This window comes from Marmota marmota, unplaced genomic scaffold (genome assembly GCF_001458135.2).
Source record: "Marmota marmota marmota unplaced genomic scaffold, marMar, whole genome shotgun sequence".
NCBI lineage: Eukaryota > Metazoa > Chordata > Mammalia > Rodentia > Sciuridae > Marmota > Marmota marmota.
The window spans coordinates 63,193,934-63,204,038 of record NW_025999968.1 but is presented as its reverse complement, the minus strand read 5'-3'; the positions used below and the strand labels follow the sequence as shown (position 1 = coordinate 63,204,038).

At 63.4% G+C, this 10,105-nt stretch overlaps 2 protein-coding genes across 5 annotated transcripts in view; both read right to left on the bottom strand.

Annotated features, from left to right (window-relative positions):
- The window catches only part of Col18a1 (collagen type XVIII alpha 1 chain), a 47,365-nt gene extending 38,074 nt beyond the window's left edge, over nt 1-9,291 (bottom strand). The window contains 2 exon segments of the mRNA XM_048803954.1: nt 8,611-9,190; nt 9,193-9,291. Coding sequence (XP_048659911.1) covers nt 8,611-9,190; nt 9,193-9,291 — 679 coding nt within the window.
- On the bottom strand, nt 7-5,320 carry LOC107136551. Of its 4 annotated transcripts, none has more exons than XR_007347862.1 (3): nt 1,061-5,320; nt 839-970; nt 7-639 (listed from the first exon to the last, which is right to left on the bottom strand). XR_007347862.1 is itself a non-coding variant. In XM_048803792.1 (2 exons), the coding sequence occupies exons 1-2, from the start codon at nt 2,180-2,182 to the stop codon at nt 905-907; spliced, it is 1,188 nt and encodes a 395-aa protein (XP_048659749.1). In that variant the 5' UTR covers nt 2,183-5,320; the 3' UTR covers nt 7-904. The 4 variants fall into 4 exon arrangements, 1 of the variants encoding a protein (XP_048659749.1); XR_007347863.1 differs by having other exon boundaries at nt 852-970; XR_007347861.1 differs by having other exon boundaries at nt 839-5,320.
- Nucleotides 9,292-10,105: the final 814 nt, after the last annotated feature.

Here is a 10,105-nt window from a genome sequence, read left to right as displayed (position 1 = left end):
GCCCACCCTGAGGACTCCCAGAGGAGGGGCCCACCCTGAGGACTCCCAGAGGAGGAGCCCACCCTGAGGACTCCCAGAGGAGGAGCCCACCCTGAGGACTCCCAGAGGAAAGGCCCACCCTGAGGACTCCCAGAGGCCCCCTGCCCTCCTGCTCCAGCTCCAGCAGGGGCAGAAGCACCAGGCTCAGGGTTCAGGAGGCCCACAGCACCCTCAACTTGAAGACACTCATTTCAAGTCCCCTGGAACCTAGAAGTGACGGCCAATCCAGAACAGGCAGCAAAAGAGCCAGAGCCATAAAGGGGAGGACGGGACGAGTTCACGTTGCCAGCCATGGAGAGGCGCGCGGGGCAGCAGCGCTCCCAGGGACGGCGTACTTGGAGACCGCGAGAGTCCAGGAGCAGAGCAGGCGGGGAGCAGGGGAACCTAGCTCTGTGCTGCCTGACTTCTAACACCAGGGGACGGTGACAGAACCACCACCCACTGCTCAGTCAACAGTCCAGCCGAGTCCCGGGGGACAGGGACGACACATTGTCAACCTGCACGTCTGACCGGCCAGGTGCCACGACCGTGCACCCCACAATGGTGCCCCGATGCCAAAGTGATCACAGATCCTGTGGGTAATGACAGGCCCTCAGGAGCCTGTCAAAACAGAAAATGACAGCCTCAGGAGCAGGGGCACTTCCTGAGCTCGGCAGGGTTCACAGACCCACACCTGCACTTTGTCACACGGTGGCAATTACAGAGGGAAGGCCAGGTGGGCAGGGAACCCAATCGCCACATCAAAAGAAAGACTCCAGGAACAGGCATCCTGAGCAGCAGCGAGGACCCACACTGTGACCTGAGGGACGTGCCTGTCCCTGTCACCGGGTGGAGACAGCAGTCCAGGCCGACTCCTCTGTAATTCTCAGAGCTGCACCCGCCCAGCAACCTCAGCGACGCCCGGTACTGCCCGGCTGGTGCTTCTGATGGCCTAGAAGAGGAGAGGCCCAGGGACATGAGGATGCTCCCTGAGGGCAGCTCCATCTGGGCAGGGCTGCCCAAGGACCCAAAGAGGCCGCACCATGTTCCTTAGCTGGGTGACAGGAGCAATGCCAGCGAGCCCGGCGGGCCGGCTGCTGGGACTTGTCCTCGGGGGTGAAAATACCAGAGCACACGGGTCTCCCTGGAGACGGGCATCCCCGGACGCAGGCCCCATCCATTCCTGCAAAGTGAGAATGGCACGTCCCTGCCCACCTGGGCCGCCACCTGTGACATCCACACAGACCGGTGGGCAGCATGATGGTCCCCAAAGACGTCCCTGTGGCAGTGAGAGGTGTGGGACCAAGTCTGAGGCCTGCAGATAGGAGGAAACCCCAACACACGTGTGCATCCTGACCCCCGGCCCGGGTTTCTGCGCAGGAAGGCACATGGCGCAGCTCGGGACCGTCGTGGTGCCCACAGCAGCCTGTCCTCCTAGGTGAGTCGTGGTGGCACCCAGGTCAGCCGTAGCACTAGCCCGATGGTGCCGGCGCCTCCACACGTGATTTCTTGATGGCAAACACTCAAACATGGCTTCCCGGAGGACTGTGGGGGCGCTGTCTGGAGGCAGCAGGCACGGGCCTCTGGGCCTGGAGAGCTGTGCTGGAGTCCCTGGCCCACGCAGGCCTGCCACTTCCCCAGACGCTGGGGACCCGTGCCCCCTGCTGACCTCAGGAGGCACAGAGCTGCATCTCCTTGTTACCCTCCCTTTTCTGTTACTCTCCTCTTGACATGGAAGACCAAGGACTGAAAAGGAACCGAGGAGAACTCGCTCAGGCAGCTCAGCACGGCCAAGACCCCAGGAGACCGCCAGCTTTCGCCTCGGGCTGACCCCGGGCCAGAAGAGCCTCAGGAGCAAGCCAAGGAATAAACAGAAACCACGGGGTGGCCGGGAGATCCGCGTCCAGAGGGCCATCATCAGAGCTGAGGTCCAGCTAGAACCACACAGGCCAAGGCGCACAGAGACAGGAGAGAGGCCACTCCAGGGAAACGTCCCCGAGACCCACCCCAAGACAGACCAGCCGCGAGTCCTCACTCTGAAGAGGCTCAGAGGACGGAGGGGGCTGTGGGGACGCCGAGAGAAGGCTGAGCCAAGCAGGGGTGTCCGCCAGGACGCAGAAGAACAGGAAGTGTGGCGTTGAGGAGCGCAGAGGCCGAGATCCATGACGCAGTCCCTCCCGAGTCCTCCGCGAGGTCAGGTGAAGTCACCACGAGCAGTGCCAAGACACTGCGCACAGACAGGGCTGGTCAGCGGAGGACCAGACCACGGGGACCCCTGGAGGACGGTGGAGGAGGACCAGCACGCGTGTGGGGACCGAGAAGGGGAAGCAGCAGGGACAGGCCTAGAGCTGCCCCCTGGGTGACACACGGACTCGGACCCCCCGGAGCCCTGCTGCTCTCCAGCTCCTTAAAACAGAGACGAGGGAGTCCTGAGAGCAGCCTGGGGTCACCAGCAGAGGCCAGAGGCCAGTCTACTCAAGTGCTAAAGAAAGAGGCAGAAAAGTTAAGCCCAAACCTCATGAAAACTAAACAGAGAAGAGAGCAGAAAGTCAGATACACAGATGAAATAGAGAAGAGGAAAACAGCAGAGAAAATCGATGGAACCAAAGTCGGTTCTTTGGAAAGATCAACAAGATTGACAAATCCTCAGCTAAATGAACCCAGAAAAGAGAGAGAGAAGACTCAAGTCACTAAGGTCAAAGGCAAAATGGGGACGTTACTGATTCTACAGGAATAAGAAGAGCAGATATGAGAAAGTAGCCAGAGCAACTGCGAGCCAACGATGGGAAACGGAAATCGAGGGAAATGGATCCACCCTAGAAACACGAGAGGACCAAGACCACACCACGAAGAAAGACTCGGAGCAGATCTCAACTAGCAGGAGAGGGAACTGAGAAATCCAGCATCCCCAACACAGGAAAGCCCTGGGCCTGGCCTCACGGAGACCCCTGCCAGCCACCTACCAAGGGCCAGCACCTGTCCCTCCTGTCACGGTTTGGATGTGAGGTGTCCCCAAAAGGCAAACGACAAGCAAGAAGGTTCAGAGGAGAAATGGGGGTGGTAAGGGTCTCAGTCCTGGTAGGGGGTGAGTGGGTGGTGGCTGGAGGAGGGGGCACTGGGTGCGGCTTTGGGGTCTGTATCTGTATCTGGACAGTGGAGTCTGTTTCCTGACCATCGTGGGAGCTGCTTCCCTGGGCACAGTCCCCACCGCGATGTCAGCCTCCCCTGGAGCCCTGAGGAACGTGGCCGGCCTTCCATGGCTCACACCTCTGGAACCCTGGACCCACATGGACTCCCCTCCCTGCGGTTGATCTGTTCGGATCTTTTAGTTGCAGCAACGAAAAAGCTAAGTCACCTCCCAAGCTCTGCCAAACGCACTGAGGAAGCGAGGACACTTCCTAGCTCCATCTGAGGCCAGCATCTGCCTGTCACCAAGCCCAGCTACAGACACCCCAATCCCTACAGCCTGCGGGAAACCTCTGGCCCACTGCAGTGGGCAGCACCGCATCAGGGGCACTTGCCGTCAGCATCGAGGTCCACCCTGGAGCTCCAGGACGGGTCAGCAGGCTAGACCATCTGCAGATGGAGGGCGGATCAGGGCATCCACAGTGCAGAGAACCCACATTCACCACGGCCAGCCAGGAGGGGACATAAGCCACTCAGTGCCACCTGAGCCACTGTGGAAAACCCGCAGCAGGCTCCTCACTCAGAGGCGCAGGCCGTGGACCCCGAGGCCAGGGGTAGGACCAGCACCTGCTCCTCCCACTTCCATGCCAGCAGCAGGGTCCTAAGCAGAGGAACGATACAAGGGGAAAGGAAGAAGGGACACCCTGCTGGCCCATGACAGGGCCTTCATACAGGACATCCTAAGGTCTCATGACAGGCCTCGAGAGCTATCAGGGCTCAGCATGTGGCAGGTCATAGTCGAACACAAAATGATGGCCTCTCTCCAGGAGGACGAGGTGCGACTTGCAGAGGCTAGGACACAATACATCTGCAGTGACATCACCAAGAACAAAATGCTAGCCCTGAGCGAGGGGAGAACTGCCGAGGGAAGGGCTCTAAACCACCTGCAGAGGTGTGCACACCTGTAGCATGACCACCCACACCAGCTGACTGGTGTGTGCAGAGGGGACGGCTGCTCTCAGCTCATGGCCGGATACAGAACCAACCAGGGCTGACGGACAGAAGCCGGGAACCCTGGTGCTGGACCCAGAGCTGTCCTTAACAAGGAGGGACTGCCACACTGTGGCCACCGGGTGAGCCTGGAGGACCGCACACAAGTGAAATAGGTCACAGGAAGAAAACGCTGCACGATCTCCCGCGTGTGGAAACCAGCACAGCCTGGCTGTGCAGCGCGAAGGTGGTGCCGGGGCTGGGAGGGGAGGAAGGGGAGACGTCCCTCAAAGGGCCGAGAGCTGCCTGAGAACGTGTTCTGGGGGCCAGTGCCCAGCACGGTGGCCCAAGCCAGCAACACTGGACTGCGCTCAGGTGGGCTCTGCTCTAAGTGCCTGCTGATGCGGGAGGAGTGAAGTGTGCACGCGCAGCCAGCTGGCGCGGGTGGCCATGCCGCCAGGTGTGCACACCTGGGGTCCGTGCTGCAGTCACACGCACGGGTTCCCGGCCCTCTGGACCATCTGGGTCCTGCCTGGGCCTGGACACCGGGCAGAATGAGCTGTGCAAGGCTCGTGATCTTGAAGGGGCGGGAATCCGTGCAGGGCTCAGCCAGCATCATACGAAAAATATTTGTAGGTTGCCAGGAGCAAGAGGTAAGCACTTGGGCATTTCCCAGGGAGGTGGTCTTGTCTCCTCCTTGAATCAAGTTAAACAGAAACCTCGAGCTAACTGAAGCGTCCTAAAGCCTAGCAATGTTTACTAAGATCTGCATCTAACCAGAGGCCCTGGATGCGGACGCCCTACGGCCCAGAAGCCTGGGAGCTCCTGGCAGAGGGGCAGGGACTGCCGTCCTGGGCCAGCACAAGGAGCCGCCCAGGGACCCGAAGGCCCTCCCCTGCCTCCACATGTCCCACAGGTGCCACGGATGGGGCACTTCTGAGAGAAGCCAGAGATGCTTGCAGCCCAGCGTGTCCAGCAGGAGCCCCCAAAGTGCCAAGAGCCCCAGGCAGACGCAGGGAGCCCATCTCCCTGCGCCCCTCCCTCTCAGGCGAACAGGGAGCACACCAGCTTACAGGACCCAGCGGCTACCCCGCCTCGGCCTCCCTCCCAGGCCAGCGGAGTTTAGAGGCAGCAGGAGAGGTGTGGAGCACAGCCCAGCACCCAGCGCCACGGCCCTGGACCCATCACTCACACTCATCGCTCAGCGGCCTCCATGGAGCCAGGGCAGGCCCACTGCTCACTCTCAGCAGCTGCAGGAGTCCCAAAGCAGCAACCGGCTCTACCCAGCAGGGCCTCACTTCCGTTCCCCAGGGCCTGAGGGACAGGCCCCAGACACAGCAAGCTCCTGAAGAGTCCCCAGTTGGGAACTGACTGCCAGCTCCAGCCGTGCAGGGGTCCTACAGGGTGCCTCCCCTTCCCCAAGTCCAGCCAGGTGCTGCCCTGTCCCCACACACCATGCACCAGTCCATCCCCTCAAATCTCTTGGGAGGGCTAAGGAAGAGATGGGGACAGGTTAAAAGCCCAGCTGGACCCATGAGTACAGAGACCTCAGGTGGTGTGTAGGTGTGAGGGTCATGTGCAGGGCCAGGTGTGCAGGGAGGCCCTGGGGAAGAGGCAGCAGGCCTGGGCCTCTCCCCACTGCAGGGGCTCACTTTCCCCAACCCCCCAGGCCTCAGATGCAGCCGAGACCTGCCAGCTCCGAGTCAGTCACTTCCTGATGCCAGGACCAGAGCCCAGCCTGCCCCCCAGGACCTCAGCACCACCGAGGGACCTGGCACCAGCGTGGGGAGGGCTGAGTCCCTGTCTGGGTCCCCCACCCATCCTTTCCTGTCCCACCATGGCCTGGTGCTTCTGCACCCGCCTCCCACTGGAGTATGAGTGTCCAGCCCAACAGGGGCCAGCCGGCATGGGGGCACACTCCAGGGCAAAGGAGACTGGGGAGGGGGTGAGTGACCAGGACAGGGAGGACCCTCCCTGCCCCCGCCCTGTCTCCCAGCCAGGCCTGCGAAGGGCTCCTGGAATAATGACACTGCCACCCACCTCTGGCCTGAGGAGCTGTGGGCCAATTATGGGGTTGGAAGGGTCCCCCAGGACCCGTCTGGGGACACAGCCAGTACGTCCAGATGTCCTACCAGCTTACTGCAGTGAGATGCTGTGATGAGGACGGCCTGAGCTGCCCCGGCCATGTGGCAAGGACTGACCCCCGCCAGAGGAGAGGGGGTCTTCACTAACACCCGGCAGGAGCAGGGCTGGCCCACGGCTTTCGGGCTACATCCAAAACAGATGGGAACAGGTGGGCCAGGCCCTTCCCCTGCCCTTGGCAGCGCCCACCCCACCCCCACCGTCTCTTCGGGCCTGGATGGGCAACTTCCCACAAGGCCAAGCCCTCCTGCCAGACGCCTCCCTGGGGCCCACCCTGACCAGCACAGCTGGGGGCTCAGAGCCAGGCAGCTCAGCCAGCTGTGGCCTGTGGGGGCCGCAGCCAGAGCTGGCTCCCCGTGGGGGGCTAAGGGACATGGCCACTACGGCGGCTCCAGCTGCCCTCTGATAAAATCTAGGCTGACCCTGGAGTGGCCCTGCTTGGTCCCTAATGCAGATAAGGCCCCTGGCTTCTGCACACCAGGCCCCCCTGAGCAGGCCCTGCGCCCCACCCCTCCACATCCACCACCCCTCTCGTTCACAGCCACCAGGCAGGAGCCACGGGGCCCCCAGAGCCACCTCCACTGCCTGCCTGTCCCCGGGAGTCCTGCCCCTCGTGCGCTTCTCTCCTGGGCTGGGGCACTGACCATCATCGGCATCTGGCACTGCCTGGCCTGTGGCCCTCCTCGGTGCACCCCAGACCTGTCTGGCGTCCACAGGGACCTCTGCTGAGCCAACTGGGCCCTGAGAATGCTGGGATGTACCCAAGCTCGCCCCCCATGGAGCCAGCAGCGGGCGTCCACACAAAACCCCAACCTCAGACACCCAGCTCTGGTCCAGCCTGGCGCCCAGTTCCAAAGGCCAGGAACGAGGGTCAAGCCTGCTTCCCCATGGAGAGGACAGAACACCCACGCTCTGTACCGTGGCCAAGGTCACCGGGCACCAACTGCCGCTGAGGAGCTGGGACTGGGAGGGGCCAGCGGCTGGGGCCTGTCATGACTGCCCTGTGCCGGGGGTGGTCGGAGAGCCTGCCTGTTCCTTCCTCTGCCCTCGCCTCTGCCCTGCTCAGCCAGCAACAGTGGCAGGCCGTGAGTGACGGGCCTCTGTGGGTGGGGACACTGCCACCAAGACAGGCAGGCTGCTTGTTCAGAAGCTAGACAGGCTGGGCTGAGTGACCGCCCAGTGTGCACAGCAGGCCGGGCCTCAGTGGGCCCCGGTGTGGCCCAGACCTGCCAAGTCCATCCCTGCAGCCCACTCAGCAGAGCTGGCTGAGCGCCCAGGGTCAACTTGGGACCGTGCAGCCTGATGCCCAGGAGCAAGGACAGAACCCCCCAAACTGGTAGGAGTTCTGCTCCCTTGGTCAAGTCACGTCACTGCTCCACACCTGTCTCCCAGGGCCACCTCAGACCACGGTGAGAACTGAACACACTGAAATGTGGGGGACACTGGCCCTGATGACACCCCAACGCACTGCAACAGGGCCCCTGTGGTCACATCCACCCCCTGGCCCTGCCCAGACCCCAGGACCTCTGCTCAGGGCACCATGCCCCAGCCTCCCCCTCCCCAGCTGCTGCTAATGGGCGCCCACGTTGGGCACCCCCCGCAAGGCTCCAAGGAGAGTGGGGAGTCCAGAAGCCGGCCAGTTACCTGCAGCTGGCCCAATGAACACACAGTGCCCGTCCTCCTGGGCAGGGAGCAAGGCACAGGCAACCGGCAGCCGGCCCCCATCCAGGCGACTCCAGCACGCATCCTGCAGAGCCTCACAGAACTGGCGGCAGGGCGGCAGGGCGGGCAGGGGGCCCTGGCCACAGGGTGGGGCCAGCAGCAGGCAGAAGAACCAGGTGAGGAAGGGGTGGCAGCGTGTTTGGAGGAGGCCCCCCCACGCCCGCGCGGCGGCCTGCACCTCCTCGCCGCTCTCATGGTGGAGATGGTTGGGCAGCCAGGAGCGCCCTAGGCCCAGGTGGCCGCAGATGGGCAGGGTGGGCGGCAGGGGCAGGCAGCGGCCAGTGGGAGTCGGAGGGCCAGCCCCGAGCAGTGCAGAGTTATTAGCGAGACCAGGCCCCGCAGAATCAGCCACGTGGGAAACCCAAGCACCACGGTTCCCCGTTAAAGCTGCCACAGGGTGTGCGGAAAGAGCAGGGAGGGCACTGTGCGCACCAGGAGGACCCGTCACCAGGGGAAGCAGGAGAGGCGAGCCAAACGCAGGGCGTCCATGGGGCTGGCTGGGACCAGCTGCTGCAGGCAAGTGTCCTTTCCCATTCAGATGCTGGACCCTCCCTGGGGACATCTGGCTTCCCCAGGGAGGGTCCCTGCCCAGCACAGAGAGAGGAGCTCTACCTGGGGACTCCCGTGGCACCGAGTGCCCCCTCAGTGGTGCCTGGAGCCTGTCCAGGGAGGGAGGCGACTGGGTGGGCACAGCCAGAGTGCCAGACTCGGCCGTCCAGGTGCCCAGAGAGCTCAGAGCTCCTCTGTGAGGCCCGAGAGTGGTCCCGCTCTCCTCGGGCGGGCCAGAGGGCCCCGCGAGGGCCAGAGGGTCCGTGGGGGCCGAGGCGGATCCAGCAGAGCTCTGGGTAGGGGTGGCCTCGTTCCACAGCTGGACGATGCTCTGGATGCCCTGGGCTATGCTCAGGATCTTGGCTCCCACTCCCGCGACGTTCTCCTCCCTCGTGTCCGGGCTTGCAGCTGGGGCGGCGGGGGCGGTGGCACTGATGGGAGCGCCAGGAGCCCTGCTTGGGGCGGCCTTCGGATTCTCCAAGGGTGGCCTGGGGCTGGCAGGGGCCGTCCTTTGCTCCGCGGGGTCATCCTGGGGGGCCACGTGTGTGGCNGTGTGGCGGGGGCCGCTGCAGGCTGCACGGGCAGGCTGCCCTGGGGCTGGGAGACCAGTGTGTCTTTGGAGTCGGCGATGTCGGTGGACCACAGCCAGTCCAGGGTCAGCAGGTTGGCCCAGGAGGGCACAAGGCAGCAGGTGAGCAGCAGCAGCAGCAGCCGGCCAAGGCGTCTGCTGGGGTCCGGGGCCATCAGGGCTGTGAGCGCCGGCAGGAGCAGGGGCGGCAGGAGCAGGGGCGTCTTCTGCCACCGGGAGGAGGAGCCAGCCGGCCCGCCCTTCCGCCTCCCCACCCTCTCCAGCCTCCTCGGGAAGTCCCTTCTTCCACACTTTACTCCCATAGGACAAAAAGGCCCAAACCAGGGAGTCAAGGTGACCTGTGCCCTTGGATTCACCTTAACCCCTTCCTTCCCACAGAAGCAGGACAGAGGGACATTCTGAAGACGCCCAGCAGAATTCCCAACTTGCTCTAGAGTCTTTGCCTGGGGAGTGTGTAGGCGTGGGGGCCTCAGGCCAGGACTCCCAGCCCCTGGGGACACTGAGGCAGCCGCAGTCCCCCTCACCCTGCAGCAAACCACACCCAGAAGTCCTGGCCCCCAGCCACGGCTGCTTGTGGTAAACTTGGAACTTGAAAACCGTTCAACTTGCTGCAATTCCTCTCTGTTGCAATTGCTGCCTCCCAGGGGCGAAACATGGAGGCCGGGGAGGGAGTGGCCCCTGAGGCCATTGCCTGGACCTCCACCCACCCCAGGCCCCTCCACCTCCCTGCAGGCCTGGGTGGACACTGCTTTCCTGCTTCATTTTTAACCCTGCATCGGAAGTCCCCTCCCCACCCAGGGGAAAGCAGCCCCTTCTTCCTGACCCCAGGGTTCTCCTGGGCACCCAGGTCCCGCAGGCGTGTCCACGCTAATGCAGCATCAGTGGGGATCACTGTGACGGCAAAGGGACATTAGGGGTTTGTTGGGATCCAAGGGACCATCGACAGACAGCAGGCTCCCTGGCACACAG